We start from the raw sequence: 24,082 nt of genomic DNA, 5'->3' as shown, positions 1-24,082 counted from the left end.
GAAGACACTTCACTCTTCCAGCTCTCCGTTCTGCCCTCGTTCTCGCGTGACTTCCGTTTGGATGAAGTTTGAATTAACGGCTCTGACTCTGAGGCTGAATTCCGCCCGAAAATTTTCTCCCGAGGACCCACAGGACCACGTCAACGTCAAGTGTCTGTAAGCTAACTTTCATTTCCTTAAAATGTAAAAAGCACAGTGGTTTGTTTTTAGGGGATTTTTTTTCTTTTTTGTTTCATCGTGCAGCAAAGCTAGTTAGCTTAGCTTTACCGGAGCTGTAGCACTTTGAAGTTTTCTAGCATTGTTTAAACATGCTTGTCTGCACATTTTGCAGTAAAACTTTACAGTCACTGAGGGGCTATGTGTTGCACTGCAGAGTGCACAGAAACGAACCTAGTTGTTTATTCAAATGCCTCGGCACTGAATGCAAACGGACATTTTGTACATATGCAGCATTTAAAACTCATTTTTACCGAGTTCACAACGTGCTTTCACATCCTGAATCAGCTAAAGCCGTTGTTGAAAACTTGAAGTGCGCCATTTCGTTGTGTGGGCGCCAAAGTCAAACCGTGCAAGAACTTGTTGCTCATTTAAAGGAGCATATAATGGAGGGACGGCCTGTTGCGTGTCCAGTAAAAGGCTGTAAAAAGAATTTTACTGTTAAATCGTCATTCACAGCTCATATGTCCCGTAAACATAGAGGCTTTACTGCGCTCAATATTGATGCTTTGTACAAGGAAAGCACATTTCAGATTTGTGGTGAGGCAGAAGAAGATGGGCCAGGCGAGAGCCCAAATGGCACACTGACAAATGAATTGTCTCCGAATTTCAGTGAGGCTTTCCTCAGAAATTTGTGTCATTTCTACCTAAAACTTCAAGGACAGCTGCTTCTACCAGCATCCTCAATACAGACCATCGTTGAAGAGATGCAAAACGTACATGAGCTGGGAATGGATTACACTTTGAGTAAACTGAAGTCACTTTTAAAAGATGACATTTGTCTAGCAGATGATGTTATTGCTAAAGTATGTGACTGCGTGAAAGATTCAGATCTTTTTTCTGTTTGTCATCGAGGACCACTAAGAACAACATATTCAAGAGCACATACATTCAAAAAAGTGTTCAAATACACAGAACCAAAACAAATTAATTTAGGGAATGATGAAAACATGACTCAGAGATTTTACTACTACATACCCATTAAACAGACACTAAGTATACTTTTAGAATCAGAATTATGGAAGAATTCAGTGTTACAACAGTCCAGTGAAACAAACTCTGATGTTTTCTATGACATAAGTGATGGACAAAACTTTCAGTGCAACCAGTTCTTCATTGAAAATCCTGGGTGCCTGAAACTCATTCTGTACCAAGATGCATTCGAAATTGTAAATCCTCTTGGTTCAGCTAAAAAGAAACACAAAGTTGTTGCTGTTTATCTATCTGTGGCTAACTTACCTGTTCATGTCCGGTCAAGCACTGATCACATGTTTCTTGTTTCATTGTGTGCAGAGAAAGATTTAAAACAGTTTGGAACTGCTAAGATTTTTTCAGAACTTCTCATGGATTTAAGAGATTTAGAGGAAAACGGCATTGTTGCAGGTGAAGAAATTATCAAAGGAGCACTCTTCTGTATCGCTGGTGACAATTTGGGATCACACAGCATCGGCGGGTTTACTGAAAACTTTAGTACCTCTAAGTACTTTTGTAGGTACTGTGAAATCACACGTAAAGACTTTGAAAATGATCCAAATGCTTGTGGTCCACAGCGCACCCCTGAAGCTTACAACTCTGCTGTCCTTCATCTACAAACTGGAAGCAATCAAGACGTCAAAGGAGTCAAGGTAAACTCTGAGTTTAACTCACTAAAGTCTTTTCATGTCTGTGAACCTGGCCTTCCACCTTGCTTAGGCCATGACTTATTTGAGGGCATCTTGTCATATGATGTAGCACTGTACTTGAAATATTTTGTAAAAACAAAGAAATGGTTTACTTATTCCTTGTTGAACCGGCGAATCAAACAGTTCAAGTACAAAGGATCAGATGCTCTCACAAAGCCATGCTCAGTCAACTCTGAGGCAAACAGGCTTTCAGGTCAGGCTGTTCAAAACTGGAACCTGTTGAGACTTTTGCCTGTGATCATTGGTGACAAGATACAAAATCCACAAGATGATGTTTGGCAGACAACTCTCCAACTCAAAGACATTGTTGATTTGGTGTGTGCACAAAAAATGTCTTTGCCACAAGTTGCCTATCTTGACATAATAATCCAAGAATATTTGGAAGCTCGAAAATCTTTATTCCCTGAAACTTCTCTTAAACCAAAACATCATTTCTTACGGCACTATCCAGCACTAATTTTGAAATTTGGCCCTTTAATTAGGTTGTGGACAATGCGTTTTGAGAGTAAACATGGCTACTTTAAGAGATGCGCAAGGCATTTAAAAAACTTTAAAAACATATGCCTAACACTGTCAGAAAGACATCAGATGTTTCAGGCATACATTTCAGCGGGCAGAAGCTGCAATCGGCTGCTGCAGGTCAACGACAGTTGTGTTTTTTACTCCAACCTGTACAGCGATGCAATAAAACAGGCAGTAAAAGACCTTGGATTTTCAGAAAACAATACAAGTGTTTCCACAGAAATCCAATATAAGGGAACATTGTACAAAAAGGGGCAGTTCCTAGTATCAAAATATGATGAGTCTATGGAGTTTGGACAACTTGTTTTAATCCTCATTCAAAATGAAAATGCAGTATATTTTGTTGTGGATGTACAAACAGGTGTCTATCATTCTGAACACCACCTCTATTCAGTAACAAAACAGAGTTCAAGCACTTTGTGTCTTAACATAAATGACTTGGTTGACTTTTACCCTTTGACATCTTATGAGGTAAATGGACAACAATTTATTCCTCTGAAACACAGTGTGTTTTCAAAATAGAAAAGTCTTTGAGTACTATGATGGAAATCCCACTACAAAGCAAAACAGGGAAAGAAAAGATTGATAAAAACTTAAGGATGTACATAACTAAAAAGTGTGAGACAGATATGATATATTTGACATTAAGTGGAAGGCTTTTTGATCTGTACATAGTTCACTAAATGTTTAATTAAAATTATTGTCGTCTCTCTTAAAATCTTGTCTATTTTATTCCAGAAATGGCAGAACAAACATTTCTACGTGGTGCTATCAATGACGTATTGCCTGACCTCGCAGAGGTTTCAAAAGAAATCCTCGAAGAAACTTTAAAGTCAATTGGAGTGGAAACTTACAACGACTTCCAATTTATTGCCGAGGATGACTTGCTATCAGCGTTGAGGCCAGTACAAGCCAGAAAAGCCCTTGCTGCTTGGAAATCCAGATGTAAGTTAAATGTCTTACTAGAAACATTAGCTGCCCAAAAAAAATTTACACAATCACTTGCAAACATGATATTCATAGTCAGTTCTGATAGCTTGTATGTGTTTGTGTTTTATATTTGCTCCTAAGACCAGGATCGTGAAAGCAGCAGGTCTCCAGTTTGTACTTCACCAGAAACTCCTGCATCTCTGCATTCTTCTTCCCCACTGAGCTTGTCATCAAACTCCAACAGCAACCAGACATCTGAAATCGACTGGGTGGATACCTTTGAGATACCATGGAGAAAGTTTCCAGAGGAACTGATGCAGTCATTGGAGAGAGGAAAACGGCCAAGTCCAAAAATGAGGAGGGAGATGGTCAGGATTGTGGTATCAGAAATGATGAAAAAAAGTTCTTCCATAGGTAAAAGAAGTTCAACAGAAGTAGCAAAAAAGATGGTGGCAAAATATCCAAAATCTCTACAAGACGTCATCGAGGGTGATGTCATTGGCCCTGGCTATCATTCTCTGGTCAAACAACTGCAATATCGACTAGAGAACGTGAAGCGATCTGCAGTTCCCAAAATAAGAAAGCGAAAGCACTGCTCTGAAAACTCAGACACTGATGAAATTACTCCAGAACAGCGAGCTTCAGTTCAAGACACTTATGGATGCATCAACTGGGATGTAAAATTCCTGCCACTTGGAGAAACCCCTGAAAGCCAGCAGCTGAAGAAGGAAAAGCTTAAGACAATGTGTGCCCAAAAGGATGGCAAATCCTGAGGAAATAAAGCAATTAATGAAGGCAACTTTCTACACACAGCGCAAAGATGTTAACCAGGGGAAAAGCATCCGAGAGATCTTGAAAGAGTGGCCACTTTTATTTGAAGAAGTTGGCATGGCTGTCCACTACAAAGGACTAACTGGGCTTGGACTGAAGGAAACATTCATGCGGAACATGGATCTGAAGGGAAAACGACTGCTAAACTACATGAACACTGTTTGTGTGAACAAGAACAAACGGTTTTTCCAGGCTCAAACAAAGCTGAAGATGATAAGAGGAGAACTGGACGGCTCTTCCGAAGATGTTAAAGAGATGGTGCTCCTACTTCTTCACTACTTTGATGAAAAGGAAGAAGCAATGTTTTTCTATGTGGAGGACACATGTCTGGCTGAAGAAGTACAGATGGAAAATGTCCCCATGACACCTACCGTCATTGTGTGTGGTAAGTTCAAAATATTTTGTTGTTGTTTTTTTTTCTGGTTGATTTTTGTCTTGTTTTCTTTAATCTGTCTTGCATATTTTGTTTGTGCTTTGACAATGTTCTAATGTCTTTCCTCTGTACTTGATATTTGTGTTCTGTCATTTTCTTTATATTTTCTTTTTTATTATTATTATTTTGTCTAACCTTACTATGCCATTGTTTTTCTTTATACTATTCTCTCTATTTTTTTATATAAATAATATTATTGTATTAGAAGTCTTAATTTTCTCTTGTTTTCTCTTTAGGGCGATCCTGCTATTATGCTAAACGGTTCATGTTGAGTGTGGATCAAGAAGTTGGGCACAACAACGTCTCCTGCTTCATCTCTGCATTTTGCATGATGTTTGGGAGCTACTACTGCCTGAACATTCATTACCCATCAGGTCTAGCGTGCACACTGGAGTTTCTGCAGAGGTATGTTTTTAGATGTGATTTACAAAAAAAAAGGTTTGCAGAAGAATGTACCATGTCTTTGTTTTGCTTATAGTTTGAAGAGCAGGTATACGGAGAAACATTTTTTTTAATGGTTAGTTTTGAAATATGATTGGTCACAGAGTTTTTCATGCAGGCTGAAAGTGAAAATAGTGTTCTACCTCGATCTTGTGCTTTTGCTTCTGATAGAAAATAGACAAAGGAAAATGCTCAGATTAGAAAAGCCAGTCAGATCTTCATCACACTGAAAATTTACATTCATGGACTCAACCTTTCTTTTCTCATAAGAAGGGCAGCTGTTGTTGGTTTAGCATCCACAAGTGAGCTGAGCACATCTTGACTAGTAGAAGCTAACAGTTAGCATTAGCAACTCCACAACACAACTCCTTAAGGCTTGTGTTCTTTGTGGAGATAAAGCATCAACAATGCAGAGCTAGCACAATTATTATGATGTAAGTCTCCAAATTCTGCTGTTTTCTTCACCCGATTCCTGTTGCCAACTCCTATGCTATGTCTCTTGGCTGGCCATGGAGCGCCTTCCCCATCATGAGCCAAGATGGCCAAGTCCATGAATGCTAACTTTACAACGTGATGTGCAGTTGTCTGAATTTTCTAATCCTAGTGTTCCCGGTCTATTTTTCATTAACAGCTAATGCAGAGCCCCCTTCAGACAGGCCATGAAAAACGGAAATGTTCCGGACTCTGTCCGTAAGACCTTTGTGTCTGAATACAAACATCCGGATAACGTGTTCCGGAATTTATCTGGACGAAGCCCCTAGTAACAGGTCCGGACTTGTTACGGACAGGGTGGCTGCTTCAGACTGGTGAGGTAGAGTTCCGGACAAGAGGGAGAGGGAGGAGGAGGGGACCGGGGGACGCTGTGCGCACCTAGATAGCCCGCTGCTGTAGCATGCGGCGAACCACGGCAGCTCGCCTCCTACGGTACCGTCTAGACGCGCGACGGAGCGCTTCACACCGCTTCAGTGATTCCTTTAACCATTGAGCTTCATCATCCAGGTCTCTTATGCGTCTTCGTGTGCGCAGAATTATGCTTAAGCGCCTCGTGGTTTTTATCTTGAGAGGCGCTATAGAAATGATATTTTCTTCTTCTTCTTAACATAAGTCTGATTCTACCCCCCACCCCCACCCACCCACCCCCCGCCGCCGTCAGACATCTGGAACTTTTCCTTGCTGTGTGAAGGCAGCCGAAAGGACAAGTTCTGGTACAAAAGTGGTGTGTCTGAAAACACAGTTCCGATTAAAAACCGGATTGAATTGTCCGCAAATGTTTCAGAATGTCTGTCTGAAAAGGGCTCAGGAGATACTGGTAGACCATTTTCATGTTCGGCCCTAATGTTAAACTCAGTGACCAGTCATAATACAAATAAAGGTACAAAACTATTTGTCTGTGAACTTGGTCTTTAAATCTAAAGTTCAGTGCTTCGTGAATCAAATTTTGATGTAGTTTTATGTTTGTCTTCCTTGTCTTAAGGTGTTTCTTCTCTATCAACCCGGAAAAGGGCACCAAAGTGGAAGAAACCGGCAAATCCAGACTGCATGTGAACCCCCGAGTCCTCACCTTGATTCAAGAACTTTCAGATCATGAGTGGCGTGATGTCTGAAACTGGACTAAAGTCAGTGAGTTTTCCAACCATGACTGAGACTGTTGTAAAGAAGTAACCACATAAGAGTTTAGACTCACCATTTCTCTATTTTTGTTTTTGCTTTATAGCAAATCCTTTCTGATTTTAAGTGCTAGTACCTTTGTTGTTCTAGAAAGTTGCATTCTGAAATTAATGGCCTGTTAAAGCTCTTGCTTTATCACAGCAGAGTATTTTTTTTTTGTCCTTTGTAAAAAAAAAAAAAAGGAAAAATAATGTGCACCCCAAGGTCCTCACCTTGATTCAAGAACTTTCAGATCACAAATGGTGTGATGTCTGCAACTGGACAAAAGTCGAAAAAGAAAAAAAAAGTTTTCAAACTATGAGACTGTTGCGAAGTAACGTCATAAAAATTTACACTGCATTCTAGTGTTCGCAGTTTCTCCATTGTTGTACTTGCTTTGTAGCAAATCCATACTGATTTTTAGTGGTAGTATGTTTACTGTTCTAGAAAGTTGAGTTCTGAAATTATTAGAATGTTAAAGCTCTTCATGACAGCAGAGTATTTTTTTCCTTTGTAAGAAAATTGTGGACCTTAAAACTTTTCCACATATTTTTACAGTTGGTGAAATTAGGCTCAAAATAAAAGTTTGAAAGGTATTCAAGTGTACGTTTTTTATTTTTTTCATTAGTGATTCTCTATCTAAAGCCTCATTCTTTAAAGTTGCGTTTAGGTGGTGAACGTTTGTTGGCTATCGTAGTTTGTTTAGAAATATTATTACATATGCCTAACTAAATATTACTAAAAAGAAAAAGATTGTAAGCAAATTTAAATAAAAATTTCAGGAAGTATTTAAAAATTTGCACTGGTATTTTTACAGTTCTATTGTTATGCAAGGTCTTTTTCAGTAAGATTGAATTTAATTTAATGCACAACAAAACAAACATTATTGTAAATCCAACTGGAAAAGGCATAAAATAACAGCATGATCAGGTTAATTCATCAGAAAAACATTGTGTAATTCACCTGTAAAAAAAATTCCGTTGTTTTTACAAAATAATTTTGGCAGCTGTGGTTGCCAGAAAAATTCTGTAAAAAACACTTTGAACATGTAAACAGTTTTACTGAACGTACAGTAATTACAACATTGTTTACTTGTAAAATCTACATATAGTCTCATTAAGTTATACACATTTTGAGTGTGATTTTTATAAGGGATATTTTGTTAAAAATACAGTAAAAAATGTTTATTTTAACAAAATATCCCTTATAAAATCACACTCAAAATGTGTATTAAATAATGAGACAATATGTAAATTTTACAAGTAAACAATGTTGTAATTACTGTATGTTCAGTAAAACTGTTTACGTGTTCAAAGTATTTTTTACAGAATTTTTCTGGCAACCACAGCTGCCAAAATTATTTTGTAAAAACAACGGAATTTTTTTTACAGTGCACGTGAAAAAAGGGTCGAGCGAGGGAGCAGCGCCTCACTCTCTTGGGAGGAACTCTGAGCTCTGGTCTCCAGAAAGGGACGGAGACCTTCCTCCATCCTCACACACACACCTGTATGAGTGTGTGTCTCTGAGTGTGTTACACACACACACTCCATGAAAAGTAATAGTGATTATTATTTAGTTCACCATTTGCTCACCTCTGATTTGTGTGTTTAAACATAGATCCTATTTATTTTCACCCTCTGACTGAAAACAGGTGTGTGGGGCCCTTAGAGGGACAGAAGTGTGTAACCATGGTAACCCCGAACAGGAAGTTCGGCGTGTTTATGGAAACAGGTTGAAATTACTGCAGGAATCCTAAAACCATAAAGTGTGAGGCTGGATACGTTCCTGCTCCTCTGCTGAACAAAAACAACACAGAAATGATTTTTACTTCATGTTTTCAGCCGCTCATCAACTAAACATGAACAATAAAGTATAAATAAAATAACAAGCCAGAGCTGAAACCGAAGCAGCGAGCGTTCCTAGGATTTATTACTGGATTTGTTTTCAGCCTCACACCTGGATGACTTTTAATCCGTTCAGATTACAGATAACCCGTCCCTAGGTGGCGCTCTTCCTCGCTGACTTTGGCACCAAAGGAAAAATAAAATGAGACCAATAATCAACTTTTATTGAACTTGTTATAAATAAAGTATAAATAATCAGAACTCCAGTCAGGATCCTAATCCTAATCCAACATCTTCCATTGTCACTCTCAACACAGCATAAATAATTTATTTGCATTACGTCCTGTCCTCTGGCGTCCGGGGTTAGGCACGCCGATGGCCGGGCGGCGCGTCTGAATGATGTTTCAGATGTAGGATTTTAGATTTACATCCCCGTTTTATCCTACTGGTCTGAACCTCACCATGCACACCTTCTACGAGCCTGATTGGTCAAATCCACCAAGCCCCGCCTCTTCACCAACACACCAGCATCAATCAGACGTCTGCAGGTTGATGCAAGAAAATCAAAAATAAATGAAATTAGATTTAATGAAACATTAAACAAACAGAAACAACCTGAGGTCAGTGAAGCAGCCTGACTTTCATCTGTCTTCCTCCTCCTCCTCCTCCTCCTCCTCCTCCTCCTCCTCCTCCTCCTCCTCCTCCTCCTCCTCCTCCTCCTTCAGCAGCGTATAAAACTCTCATTACCCGCTGATTCCAGATTTCACTATGATTAAATTTGCTGTAATTACTGCTGCTGCTGCTAATAAAAAAGGAAGAGGGACTAGAAAAGCAAAGGTGCAGAGGTCAACCGGCAGTTAGCAGCATTCATTTTCATCACAGTGTATTCATCTGGGGCGGCTAATGGCCCAATCTTCTCCCCTCCGGTCTTCAATAAATATCACTGGAATTACGGGTTAAAGGGCTAAATTAAATCAGCGCGTTACAGACGGAGGAGGAGGAGAGAAGGAGTCAGATTTCTGCAATCACAGAGCATCGCCGTGGGATTATTGGGTCCAGTCATTACCCAGAGCCCAGCAGCAGGAAGTACACACACCCCATCAGGGCGATGATGTCATCACAGGTTTCAGCAGCTTTCAGCTGCTGACCAATCAAATACATTTACACCTGACTGATGAGGGTTAAAACTGATTTCTGGTCAGTTTTCCTACAAGCTGCAGAGATGAAGTCTACACGCGCCCACGTGCACTCACGTGCACATCCACCGGTAGCTCCCCGAGCTGAATCAGGTGTTTATTCCTGGCGTGTTTCCGTCTAACGGGACGATCCCAGCAGCCGTTCTTCTGAAGCCTGTTTAAACTGGATTTAACAAGTCAGCTGGAATCCTTACGGGACCACAGCAACAGCTGTAACTAGACCTCATCTGCTGGGTCTGACCGCTCCAGCCGTCGACCACAACGCCGTCCACCACAACGCCGTCCACCACAACGCTGTCCACCAAAACACCGTCGACCACAACGCCGTCCAACACAACGCCGTCCACCACAACGCCGTCGACCACAACGCCGTCCACCACAACGCCGTCCACCACAACGCCGTCGACCACAACGCCGTCGACCACAACGCCGTCCACCACAACGCCGTCCACCACAACGCCATCCACCACAACACCGTCGACCACAACGCCGTCGACCACAACGCCGTCCACCACAACACCGTCGACCACAACGCCATCCACCACAACACCGTCGACCACAACGCCGTCGACCACAACACCGTCGACCACAACGCCATCCACCACAACACCGTCGACCACAACGCCGTCCACCAAAACACCGTCGACCACAACGCCATCCACCAAAACACCGTCGACCACAACGCCGTCGACCAAAACACCGTCGACCACAACGCCATCCACCACAACACCGTCGACCACAACGCCGTCGACCAAAACACCGTCGACCACAACGCCATCCACCACAACACCGTCGACCACAACGCCGTCCACCAAAACACCGTCGACCACAACGCCATCCACCACAACGCCGTCCACCACAACGCCGTCCACCACAACGCCATCCACCAAAACACCGTCGACCACAACGCCGTCGACCAAAACACCGTCGACCACAACGCCATCCACCACAACGCCGTCCACCACAACGCCGTCCACCACAACGCCGTCCACCACAACGCCGTCCACCACAACGCCGTCCACCACAACGCCGTCGACCACAACGCCATCCACCACAACGCCGTCGACCACAACGCCATCCACCAAAACACCGTCGACCACAACGCCGTCGACCACAACACCGTCGACCACAACGCCGTCGACCACAACGCCGTCCACCACAACGCCGTCCACCACAACGCCGTCGACCACAACGCCGTCCACCAAAACACCGTCGACCACAACGCCGTCGACCACAACACCGTCGACCACAACGCCGTCCACCACAACGCCGTCCACCACAACGCCGTCGACCACAACGCCGTCCACCACAACGCCGTCCACCAAAACACCGTCGACCACAACGCCATCCACCAAAACACCGTCGACCACAACGCCGTCGACCACAACACCGTCGACCACAACGCCGTCCACCAAAACACCGTCGACCACAACGCCGTCGACCAAAACACCGTCGACCACAACGCCGTCCACCAAAACACCGTCAACCACAACGCCGTCGACCAAAACACCGTCGACCACAACACCGTCGACCACAACGCCGTCGACCAAAACACCGTCGACCAAAACACCGTCGACCAAAACACCGTCGACCACAACGCCGTCGACCACAACGCCGTCCACCAAAACACCGTCGACCAAAACACCGTCGACCACAACGCCGTCGACCACAACGCCGTCCACCAAAACACCGTCGACCACAACGCCGTCGACCAAAACACCGTCGACCACAACACCGTCGACCACAACGCCGTCGACCACAACGCCGTCGACCAAAACACCGTCGACCACAACGCCGTCCACCAAAACACCGTCGACCACAACGCCGTCGACCAAAACACCGTCGACCACAACGCCGTCCACCACAACGCTGCACGTTTAAAAACAAAACAAGCACCAAAAAAGCACCGATAATAAAACTCACCACAGCTGAAGTCATTCTGGATGAAAACACAAATAAACGTGGGCTCATAAAATCTAACAGGAGTGGATGTACAACAATCAGACCGTGTTAAACGCCAGCGAGGTCAAGTGCGTCTTGAGGAGACACGAGCGAGGCGTTCCTGATCCCGCGGGCTAGCAGCGGCCTCAGCTAGAGCCGGCACAGGCCTGGTTGGGCTTTCAGCTACACACGCAACTACATTAACTTTGTGTTTGCTGATGTTTCCATGACAACCAGACTATTCCCAGGGTGTCTGATGAAGGGAATGTTAGATTATCTTCCTGTTGAACACAGTCAGAATGTTCAGGATAATCTCAGATGACTTCAGCTGCTTTTAATCTCAGTTTATAATCCCAGTTTGAAAAGCAAACATTGAGCTGAATTTCCTTTAAATCATTTGTGATTCACTCGTTCATCCTTGGACGTTGGCTCTGGCTCCAGCCAGTAAGGGATTGTTAGTGTACAAGGTGTGTGCACGAGCGTGTGCACGAGCAGCACACTCCTGACAAGAAAAGAGGTTTTATGACTTTGAGTGGAAAGTTGGATTGAATTTAGCTCGTTAGAACAGGATCCTGTTTCCCACACCTCCAGTGTGTGTGTGTGTGTGTGTGTGTGCGTGCGTGCATGTGTGTGTGTGTGTCTGTCGCTGTCTCTGTGCCCTGTTAACAAATTAGAGGGATTACGAAGAGAGAGTGCCAGAGCATCCCGGCTAATCCCGCACACTGGCCTGCACCGCTGCACCTGGGGAGCAAGTATGAAGTGTCTGGGTGTCGGGGGGAGGATTTATTATCCTAAACACACTCACACACACACACACACACACACACACACACACACACACACACACACACACACACACACACACACACACACACACACACTTGATACATGTCAGTGAGATGTCTGAGAAGCCTTCGCCAGGTGTCGACTAGAACGCTTCTCCTCTGATTCCAAACTTTTATCCAGAACATTCAGCGTCTGCTGGAGCGTCCAGGGAGACACGTTCTACCTCATCAAGCAGGTTCTAGCAGTTCTCTGCAGTTCTCCAGGCTCACGTGAAATTGTTTCAGCACTCGCCCACCTATCCGCTGATTGGCTGCTATGAGGAGAGCAGCTCAGGTAGTGGCTTGGAGAAGAGCCCTACTCCTGCTGCGTCTACAGGTGTGGGGGGTTCTGTGGTCATTTACCTTATTGTGACATCACAAACGGGGACCCGCAGTCACCACCTAAAGTAAAACCATACAGATCCCTGAGGGGGTGCATTTTCCTCCGCTGCCTTTCTGTTGTGGACTTCAGATCTGTTACTCAGCAGATGAGCCTGAGATGCGTGTGGAGGCGGAGTCTCGCTGATTAGGGTTTATGAGGTCATGACAGGGGTGTTGGATGTTTTAGAGGACAGCGCCTTTGGGTCCGTTTGACTGGTTCGGGTGTTTTTGGTCATGAATAAGTAAGTCTACTCAAAATGACCGGCCAGACACTACCAACAGATCCCAGAGGCACTTCTTTTGATGTATTTATTATTATTGTAAATAAGATCAAAGCCAGGTGTAATTAGTAATCACCTTTATGAGACCCAGAACTAATGTGACCCCTAACCTGCGGACATTTGCTTCTGTGTTGAGGTGAAGTCAGCAACATCCTGTTGGCATAGCAACAATAGAAGCTCTCTGCCATGAGCCTGATGTGGCGCGGACAGCGGTCCAGCACATTTTTGGATCCTACAGTCGTCTTCCCGTCACCCGACTGATCCAAATCCCCCCTCCCCTCTCCACTCACAGAGCCGGTCCAAGCTGCACCGAGCCAAGCGGGAGTCTCCTGGAGCCCGCGAGCGGAGCTGCATCCAAGACGGTGATGCAGCAGAGGCTCTCCGCTCTGAATGAGATGTCTCACAGCTCTGTCAGACAGCGGCTTCAAAAGGAAAACCTGCGTCGTGTTCCCGCTCGGATCGTCAGGAGCAGACAGCTTTATGAATTCTACATCCCACCTTCTGATCTGACTCACCTCTCCAGCTTCCAGAGCAAAGTGGAGATCTTTCAGGTGAACGTGACCTTTAGCAGCTGTTTTATTATACATGAATGTCAGGAGGAGCCACGGTTTACTCAGTATTTAAACTCTCCTGTCCTGGGAGGAGGAGGAGATGGAGGTGGAGGAGGTGGAGGAGGAGATGGAGGTGGAGGAGGAGGTGGAGGAGGAGATGGAGGTGGAGGAGGAGAGCCTTGACACAGTTGTTTTCCTGACTGATGGGGGAGGGGTAAGGAGGTGTGGGTGTCTTGGTCAAACAGGAGGGGGAGTTGGGGGAGATCCAGACCGGAGCGGGGCTGTCTGAGCTGCAGGTCCCTATACGGATTGCGGAGCGTTGGGAAGGCTCGGGAACGCCGCAGCAGCAGCCAGTGGTGACTCCAAGTGCTCCACATAAATGTCAAGAGGAGCAGCTTTAAAGAATGGTGGTGTTGATGACACGTTTGTTCTCGTTCCACCATCATTTCTGTCCTTCACGTCTGCTGACACCCATCAGCTCTTTCAACGCCACTTTCCTGAAGCAGGAGGAGGAACTAGAGCATGGAGGTGGGTCAGAACCAGAACCGGTCCACAAAGGATCAGAAAAACTGAACAAATGTCAAAAATATTTTCAACATCTTCAGTCCTCTCCATCAGGACCAGGATTCAGTGGCTCTGGTTCTGGTCTTGGGGCCTGAGGAGGACTGATTGGTTCTGTCCATATGAAGACCCAGCTGGACCAGATCCTCCACATGAGGTTTACGAGTCACGATGCTGACCCGACCAGACCTGACCACTCGAGTTTGAGGGGCTCCATCAGAGCCATGATCCAGGGTAGCTTCATCGGGAGGTTCTTAATTCATGTAGCACCTTCTAGAGTCCCAGAACACCCCCATCATAATGCCCTGGTAGTGATGAGCTACAGCATAGTCACAGCTGCTCTGGGATGGACTGAGTGAGGGTTACAGTATTAGACACCCTACAGCTAGGGGGGGGGGGGGGGGGGGGGGGCAATAATCTTCTATGCCACGTGCCATGTCCCCCCTGAGCTGCACTTCCTGTCACACACCAGCCACAGCTTCACACCTCAGAGCAACTTTCCTGGTACTGTGTCAAACTTCCTGTTACCGTGTCACACTTTCTGTTACTTCCTGTTTCTGTGTCAAACTTCCTGTTACTGTATCACACTTCCTGTTACTGTGTCATACTTCCTGTTACTGTGTCACACTTTCTGTTACTTCCTGTTTCTGTGTCAAACTTCCTGTTACTGTATCACACTTCCTGTTACTGTGTCATACTTCCTGTTACTGTGTCACACTTTCTGTTACTTCCTGTTACTGTGTCATACTTCCTGTTACTGTATCACATTTCCTGTTACTGTGTCATACTTCCTGTTACTGTATCACACTTCCTGTTACTGTGTCATACTTCCTGTTACCGTGTCACACTTTCTGTTACTTCCTGTTACTGTGTCAAACTTCCTGTTACTGTATCACACTTCCTGTTACTGTGTCATACTTCCTGTTACTGTGTCACACTTTCTGTTACTTCCTGTTACTGTGTCATACTTCCTGTTACTGTATCACATTTCCTGTTACTGTGTCATACTTCCTGTTACTGTGTCACACTTCCTGTCACTGTGTCACACTTCCTGTCACTGTGTCGCACTTCCTGTAACTGCCTGTTAATGTGCCATACCTCCTGTTACTTCCTGTTACTGTGTCATACTTCCTGTTACTGTGTCACCTGTTACTGTGTCACACTTCCTGTTACTGCCTGTTACTATGTCATTCTTCCTGGTACTGTGTCATACTTCCTGTTACTTTGTCACACTTCCTGTTACTGCCTGTTACTGTGTCTTACTTCCTGTTACTGCCTGTTACTGTGGCATACGTCCTGTTACTGTGTCATACTTCCTGTTACTGCCTGTTACTGTGTCATAGTTCCTTTTACGGCCTTTTGCTGTGTCATACTTCCTGTTGCTGCCTGTTACTGTGTCACATTTCCTTTTACTGATTCACACTTCCTGTTACTGCCTGTTACTGTGTCTTACTTCCTGTAACTGCCTGTTACTGTGGCATACTTCCTGTTACTGTGTCATACTTCCTGTTACTGCCTGTTACTGTGTCATACATCATGATACTTCCTGTTACTGTGTCTTACTTCCTTTTACTGTGTCACACTTCATGTTACTGCCTGTTACTGTGTCTTACTTCCTGTTACTGTGTCATACTTCATGTTACTGCCTGTTACTGTGTCTTACTTCCTGTTACTGCCTGTTACTGTGTCATACTTCATGTTACTGCCTGTTACTGTGTCTTACTTCCTGTTACTGCCTGTTACTATGTCTTACTTCCCGTGACTGCCTGTTACTGTGGCATACTTCCTGTTACTGTGTCATACTTCCTGTTACTGCATGTTACTGTGTCTTCCTTCCTTTTACTGCCTGTTACTGTGGCACACTGCCTGTTACTGCCTGTTACTGTGTCATTGCTCCTTTTATTGCCTGTTACTGTGTCATACTTCCTGTTACTGCCTGTTACTGTGTCATACTTCATTTTACTGCCTGTTACTGTGTCATACTTCCTGTTGCTGCCTGTTACTGTGTCATACTTCCTTTTATTGCCTGTTACTGTTTCATACTTCAGTTACTACCTGTTGCTGTGTCATACGTCATGTTACTGTGTCATACATCCTGTTACTGCCTGTTACTGTGTCTTACTTCCTTTTACTGTGTCGTACTTCATGTTACTGCCTGTTATTGTGTCTAACTTCCTGTTACAGCCTGTTACTGTTTCTTACTTCCTGTTACTGTGTCATACTTCCTGTTACTGCCTGTTACTGTGTCTAACTTCCTGTGACTGCCTGCTACTGTGCCATACTTCCTGTTACTGCCTGTTACTGTGGCCTACTTCCTGTTACTTTGTCATACTTCCTGTTACTGCCTGTTACTGTGTCTTACTTCCTGTTACTGCCTGTTACTGTGGCATACTTCCTGTTACTGCCTGTTACAGTGTCATACTTCCTGTTGCTGCCTGTTTACTGTGTCATACTTCCTGTTACTTTGTCACACTTCCTGTTACTGCCTGTTACTGTGTCATACATCATGATACTTCCTGTTACTGTGTCTTACTTCCTTTTACTGTGTCACACTTCATGTTACTGCCTGTTACTGTGTCTTACTTCCTGTTACTGTGTCATACTTCATGTTACTGCCTGTTACTGTGTCTTACTTCCTGTTACTGCCTGTTACTGTGTCTTACTTCCTGTTACTGTGTCATACTTCATGTTACTGCCTTTTACTGTGTCTTACTTCCTGTTACTGCCTGTTACTATGTCTTACTTCCCGTGACTGCCTGTTACTGTGGCATACTTCCTGTTACTGTGTCATACTTCCTGTTACTGCCTTTTACTGTGTCTTCCTTCCTGTTACTGCCTGTTACTGTGGCATACTTCCTGTTACTGCCTGTGACTGTGTCATACTTCCTGTTGCTGCCTGTTACTGTGTCATACTTCCTGTTACTGTGTCACACTTCCTGTTACTGCCTGTTACTATGTCATCCTTCCTTTTACTGCCTGTTACTGTCTCACACTTCAAGTTACTTCGTGTTACTGTGTCATATTTCCTTTTATTGCCTGTTACTGTGTCATACTTCATTTAACTGCCTGTTACTGTGTCAAAGTTAATGTTACTTCCTTTTACTGAGTCATATTTCCTTTTATTGCCTGTTACTGTGGCATACTTCCTGTTACTGTGTCATACTTCCTGTTACTGCCTGTTACTGTGTCTTCCTTCCTGTTACTGCCTGTTACTGTGGCATACTTCCTGTTACTGCCTGTTACTGTGTCATACTTCCTGTTGCTGCCTGTTACTGTGTCATACTTCCTGTTACTGTGTCACACTTCCTGTTACTGCCTGTTACTATGTCATCCTTCCTTTTACTGCCCGTTACTGTGTCACACTTCATGTTACTTCTTGTTACTGTGTCATATTTCCTTTTACTGCCTGTTACTGTGTCACACTTCATGTTACTTCTTGTTACTGTGTCAATTTCCTTTTATTGCCTGTTACTGTGTCATACTTCATTTAACTGCCTGTTACTGTGTCAAAGTTAATGTTACTTCCTTTTACTGTGTCATATTTCCTTTTATTGCCTGTTACTGTGTCATACTTTGTTACTTCCTGTCACTGTGTCATACTTCCTTTAATTGTCTGTTACTGTGTCATACTTCATGTTACTGTGTCATACTTCCTGTTACTGCCTGTTACTGTGTCATACTTCATGTTACTGTGTCATACTTCCTGTTACTGCCTGTTACTGTGGCATACTTCCTGTTACTGTGTCATACTTCCTGTTACTGCCTGTTACTGTGTCTTACTTCCTGTTACTGCCTGTTACAGTGGCATACTTCCTGTTACTGTGTCATACTTCCTGTTACTGCCTGTTACTGTGTCTTACTTCCTGTTACTGCCTGTCACTGTGCAATACTTCCTGTTACTGCCTGTCACTGTGCCATACTTCCTGTTACTGTATCACACTTCCTGTTACTGTGTCATACTTCCTGTTACTGTGTCACACTTCCTGTCACTGTCTCACACTTCTTGTCACTGTGTCGCACTTCCTGTAACTGCCTGTTAATGTGTCATACCTCCTGTTACTGTGTCATACTTCCTGTTACTGTATCACCTGTTACTGTGTCACACTTCCTGTTACTGCCTGTTACCATGTCATTCTTCCTGGTACTGTGTCATACTTCCTGTTACTGTGTCACACTTCCTGTTACTGCCAGGTACTGTGTCTTACTTCCTGTTACTGCATGTTACTGTGGAAAACTTCATTTTACTGCCTGTTACTGTGTCATACTTCCTGTTGCTGCCTGTTACTGTTTCACACTTCCTGTTACTGTGTCAAACTTCCTGTTACTGCCTGTTACTGTGTCATACTTCTTGTTGCTGCCTGTTACTGTGTCACACTTCCTGTTACTGCCTGTTACTGTGTCATACTTCCTTTTATTGCCTGTTACTCTGTCATACTTCCTTTAATTGCCTGTTACTATGTCATAGTTCCTGTTACTGCCTGTTACTGTGGCATAGTTCCTGTTACTGTGTCATACTTCCTGTTACTGCCTGTTACTGTGTCTTACTTCCTATTACTGCCTGTTACAGTGGCATACTTCCTGTTACTGTGTCATACTTCCTGTTACTGCCTGTTACTGTGTCTTACTTCCTGTTACTGCCTGTCACTGTGCCATACTTCCTGTTATTGTGTCACACTTCCTGTCACTGTCTCACACTTCTTGTCACTGTGTCGCACTTCCTGTAACTGCCTGTTAATGTGTCATACCTCCTGTTACTTCCTGTTACTGTGTCATACTTCCTGTTACTTCCTGTTACTGTGTCACCTGTTACTGTGTCACACTTCCTGTTACTGCCTGTTACTATGTCTTACTTCCTGTTACTGCATGTTACTGTGGAATACTTCATTTTACTGCCTGTTACTGTGTCATACTTCCTGTTGCTGCCTGTTACTGTTTCAAACTTCCTGTTACTGTGTCAAACTTCCTGTTACTGCCTGTTACTGTGTCTTACTTCCTGTTACTGCCTGTTACTTTGTCATACTTCCTTTTACTTCCTGTTACTGTGTCATACTTCTTGTTGCTGCCTGTTACTGTGTCACACTTCCTGTTACTGTGTCATACTTCCTTTTATTGCCTGTTACTGTGTCATACTTCATGTTACTTTATGTTACTGTGTCATACTTCCTTTAATTGCCTGTTACTGTGTCATAGTTCCTGTTAATGCCTGTTACTGTGGCATAGTTCCTGTTACTGTGTCATACTTCCTGTTACTGCCTGTTACTGTGTCTTACTTCCTGTTACTGCGTCATACTTCATGTTACTTCCTGTTTCTGTGTCATGCTTTATGTTACTTTCTGTTACTGTGTCATACTTCTTTAATTGCCTGTTACTGTGTCATACTTCATGTTACTGCCTGTTACTGTGTCATAGTTCCTGTTACTGCCTGTTACTGTGTCATACTTCATGTTACTGCCTGTTACTGTGTCATAGTTCCTGTTACTGCCTGTTACTGTGTCTTACTTCATGTTACTGCCTGTTACTGTGGCATACTTCCTGTTACTGCCTGTTACTTTGGAATACTTCCTGTTACTGCCTATGTGCGGTGTGTGCTCAGATGATCCAACATTCAGGTCTGAGCTTCCTCCATCTGGGCTCCACATCCATCCAAAAGGTGAATGGCGTTTTGGGTCCTCCAAGGGTTGCAACCTGCTGCTGATTTGGAGCTACATTATCCACTGACCAATCACAGCTGGAGGAAAATGGCTGCAGTCCTGCTGTGGTAAACATCTGCACGGGTGGTCACGGCTGCTGCAGCAGGATTCCCCAGCACAGCAGAACCCCTCTGAGAACATCCCACTGCTGCAGAGCTGCAATCTTCTTTCAGGAATGCCTTTTATTTGGGAGCCGGCATGAGGAGCCACGGGGCACACACACACACACACACACACACACACACACACACACACACACACACACACACACACACACACACACACATACACATACACATACACATACACATACACATACACATACACATACACACACATACACATACACATACACACACACACACACACACACACACACACACAGACCATCAATAAACCCGACTGGTGTTTGTGAAGAGCAGCTCTGGGCTCACAAACACAAAGAACCTGCTTGTTTTTAATCAGCGTCTGGCTCTGAGCCAGCCTTGTTTACTGGGCCGGGCTGGGCCGGGCCCGGTTCTGCTTGGTGAAGTATTAGCACATAATGGGCAGTTTTAACTTCACCAACAGGTAGGAAAACAGTTTCCACATGGGAGAGCCCTCGTTTATACGCACAGCTCCCAGCCTCAACAACATCAGACAAAAATCTCCCAGAAGCCGTTGGTTTTAGTCCTGGGAACCCAGACGCGGTCTGAGGAACAGCACACGTGTTATGGATTTATTTAAAGATTAATGAAGAAAAGGAATGGCAGAAGAATCCGGCTGCTCTCCTGCAGCCGTTCTGTTATCTGTGATGTTGCCCAGAGAAATCAATGCAACAGCTGTAGCCAGCTTTGTTTATCTTTTCCTCTAAGTGAATAATTCAGGGGTGTCCGCGGGGCGAGGAGCAGCTTTGATTCCAAACAAAGAGGGAGATCCATCCCGTCTTTATCCCGCTAAAGTCCTGAGAAGAAGCTGGAAAACTCCGGCTCGGGGTAAACTTCCAGGCTCGTGAACCGGCTGCAGGTGATGAACACCAGGTGTGTAACTGATGCCCGTGACAGACTCCTGTCCCCGAGTCCAGCCGGGTCCATCAAACATGGCGAAGGAGGTTTTAATTAGAAACCAGCCTGTTTGGTGTTTTAACCAGGAATGATTCAAACAGCTCCTCCTGGAGAGCCGGGTAGCTTCTGTAGAGATTTAAATCCTCCCAAAGAAGAGGATCAACATGTATTTGTCAGGCTATGTCACCCTCAGATGCATGAACACACACACACACACACACACACACACACACACACACACACACACACACACACAGGCAGCAAACATTAGCAGCACAGGCATCCCACCTTCACCATGGACACACAAAAGCCCTCAGTCCCTTGTAATTGCAGTTTAAATCCTTTCCTAACATCCTCCCGTCCCTCACTCTTCACCAAACATGGATCTCGCCAACATGGAGCCGCTAATCCCTCCCAGTTTAACCAAGTGAGAAATTAGCTTTTGTTAAGTGCTGCTTTGGCCGCTTCCAAATGCCAGCAGACGACTGGAGGAGCCGAGCGGTCAGGAGCCGCAAACACTCCACGACAAACGCTGGTAATCGCTCCCAGTTCGTGCGTGTGTGTGTGTGTGCGTGTGTGTGTGTGTGTGTGTGTGTGTGTGTGAGCAGCAACAAAGCTGTCATCATTTCTACATCTTGAACCTCCTGATGTTCGGAGCCTCCTTGATTCTGCGCCGCCTCCATAAATCTGAGGGTGTGTGAAAAGCGGCAGCGAGAGGGTGATGGACGACACGGAGATCTGATCCTCAAAGCAGCACACAAGAGCAGGCTGGTGAATCGGGAGGAGCCGGGACAAAGCCCAGCATCATCTCACAGACTCCGCAGGGAGAAATGTGCCACCGATCGCCTCGGAGGCTTCAGCAGCTGATTGGGTTTGCAGCCGCAGGGCGCCGGCGTGAACAGGGAAGGAGATGGAAAACTGAAAAGATCAAAGATCCGCTGGAGAGGAAGCTGTCGATAAGCAGGATTTGGGTGTTTGTTTATTATTCTTCTATATCTACCTGATCAGCTGATCTAGTCCCTCTGGGCGTGCAGATGTTGTTCCTGGATGACGTCTTTAATCTGCGGCAGGATTATTCTACCTGCTCTTTCCTTCATGATGGTTCAGCTTCTCTAATTGTCCTGCAGCTGCTGTGTTTAAACTCTCAGAGAGGATTTTAGAAATAAAAACGATGAAACCAGCCCACACACACACACACACACACACACACACACACACACACACACACCGGGGGGCCCGGCGGGGGTCCTGACCATCAGGATGTGGTTCCACTCACAGGCTCCTTTAATGAGGACCAGAAGGTCCAGCTGAATGTTCCAGATCTCATGAGCAAGTTTATAATAAAGTATAGATTATAGATTATAATCTATAATTATAATAGATCATCACTTTATAATTTTCTATTAGTCTTTGTAGAAATTCTCTGCATAAATCATCAGTTCAGCGAGAGTTTGTTGTAAGTTTAGAACTAAAAACAGAAAAACTCTGGTTTCAGATTTTAGGGTGCAGGTGAATTCATGCATGTAATCTGAGATTATATTAATCCCAAACACTACACTGACTCACACACACACACACACACATCCAGATCCTCCTGAAAAGCTGAAGCATCAGTGACGGGACGCAGAAGCCCAGGTGAGCTCCTGTCACCAGGAAACAGCTGATCTGATTGACCACCAGAAGATCACGTGGGTTAGGGTGAGGTTGGTGTGTTTGTCTAGGCGAGGCGAGGCGAGGCGTGAGAAGGAGAAGCTTTGTTGTCAACCAGACACGTCTTCTAATTCTTCCTGTTTGTGAGGCGATGATGTCACTTCTGTGACTCCTGAGTTAAGCTAACATGGGAGGGAAGCCCGCGGCTCGAGACGACATTAATAACCCTTTCATGAACTCTTTTCTTTAGGGTTTGTTGTTGCTCTTCTGGAGCTGAAGGACAAACCCGTGAGCAGGTGGCTCCAGCCCCCAGGTGAGTGAGTGAAAAGCAGCTGACAGCTACAGGAGCTGTCGGCCGAAGCGTGGACCGGTCTTCTGCAGACTCGTCGTGCAGCTCCAGCAGGCCAACAGGAAGTGTCCCATCCTCCTTTTTGCACGTCATGACACGAGAAAACTCCTCATGAGGAGAACAAAGACTGTAAAGAACATTAAAAGCATCATGGAGTCATTAAGATGGAGCAGAAATCTGCTGCTTCAAGCGCGTCCCGATCTGAGCTGCGAACGTCTTTCAGCCGTTTGAAACGAAGAGCTGAGAGTAAACAATAGCTTCACAGATGGCTGCCAGCCATGCTCTCAGTGTGTGTGTGTGTGTGTGTGTGTGTGCGCGCGCGTGCGTGTGTGTGTGTGTGTGTGTGTGTGTGTGCGTGCGTGCGTGCGTGTGTGTGTGTGTGTGTGTGTGTGTGTGTGTGAGTGCGTGTGTGCGCGCGTGCGTGCGTGTGTGTGTGCGTGTGTGAGTGCGTGCGTGCGTGCGTGCGTGCGTGTGTGTGTGTGTGCGTGTGTGTGAAGCTCTTTTTTTCACTCCAGACAAATAAAGCAGATTTCATGAAAGTTGAAGAGAAACCGAGTCGCTGCCTGAAAAGCAAGAATCTGCCATCTTTGATAAAGCCCAAAACAACCCCTCCCCCTCCCCCTCTTCCTCCAGGCCTCACCTTCATCATCCCCACCCATCTTCATCCTGCACAACCACACACACACACACACACCACCTCCTCCACCAATCTCATCACTGACGCCAGGACATCAATTTTACAAGTCGCCCAAAATTACCATGCATGAATGCAAAAAAGGCTGATCAGGAGTAATTAACACGGCTTCATATGCAAATTTTATTAATGCAGAACTACAAAGTCATTATGCAAATGAGGGGTTCGTCGAGCCTCTTGACAAATACTCGCAGCTCCAGCCGTGGAGATGGATGACAAGTCCCGCTCAACTCGCCTCAGACTGGAGGGAAGCCTGTGTGCCTTAGCCTGGTTAGCGGATTAGCATTGGCTAGTGCTGCTGGCTAGCTGTGCGTGCGTGCATGTGTGTGTGTGTGTGTGTGTGCGTGCGTGCGTGTGTGTGTAAACTGTGTGATT

At 44.9% G+C, this 24,082-nt stretch overlaps 3 protein-coding genes across 3 annotated transcripts in view; 2 read left to right on the top strand and 1 right to left on the bottom strand.

Moving 5' to 3' along the window:
• Positions 1 to 24,082, bottom strand: part of bcl11ba (BCL11 transcription factor B a) — a 47,672-nt gene that overhangs the window by 15,190 nt on the left and 8,400 nt on the right. The window lies entirely within an intron of this gene.
• Positions 163 to 3,715, top strand: LOC139061560 (uncharacterized). Its single transcript, XM_070547140.1, has 4 exons — positions 163 to 1,599; positions 1,767 to 1,841; positions 3,159 to 3,365; positions 3,492 to 3,715. The coding sequence occupies exons 1-2, from the start codon at positions 309 to 311 to the stop codon at positions 1,775 to 1,777; spliced, it is 1,302 nt and encodes a 433-aa protein (XP_070403241.1). The 5' UTR covers positions 163 to 308; the 3' UTR covers positions 1,778 to 1,841; positions 3,159 to 3,365; positions 3,492 to 3,715.
• Positions 3,889 to 6,801, top strand: LOC139061590 (uncharacterized). Its single transcript, XM_070547142.1, has 3 exons — positions 3,889 to 4,566; positions 4,851 to 5,019; positions 6,530 to 6,801. The coding sequence occupies exons 1-3, from the start codon at positions 4,110 to 4,112 to the stop codon at positions 6,657 to 6,659; spliced, it is 756 nt and encodes a 251-aa protein (XP_070403243.1). The 5' UTR covers positions 3,889 to 4,109; the 3' UTR covers positions 6,660 to 6,801.

Source organism: Nothobranchius furzeri, chromosome 18 (assembly GCF_043380555.1).
Source record: "Nothobranchius furzeri strain GRZ-AD chromosome 18, NfurGRZ-RIMD1, whole genome shotgun sequence".
NCBI classification, from domain to species: Eukaryota; Metazoa; Chordata; class Actinopteri; order Cyprinodontiformes; family Nothobranchiidae; genus Nothobranchius; species Nothobranchius furzeri.
Note: the sequence above shows the minus strand (reverse complement) of the source record. Positions and strands in the feature narration are given on the sequence as shown.

Coding starts and splice junctions, on each gene's coding strand:
- LOC139061560 (XM_070547140.1), top strand. CDS start 309: ATGCTTGTCTGCACATTTTGCAGTAAAACTTTACAGTCACTGAGGGGC.
- LOC139061590 (XM_070547142.1), top strand. CDS start 4,110: ATGGCAAATCCTGAGGAAATAAAGCAATTAATGAAGGCAACTTTCTAC. Junction 4,567..4,850: donor ACCTACCGTCATTGTGTGTG/GTAAGTTCAAAA, acceptor TTTTCTCTTTAG/GGCGATCCTGCTATTATGCT. Junction 5,020..6,529: donor ACACTGGAGTTTCTGCAGAG/GTATGTTTTTAG, acceptor CCTTGTCTTAAG/GTGTTTCTTCTCTATCAACC.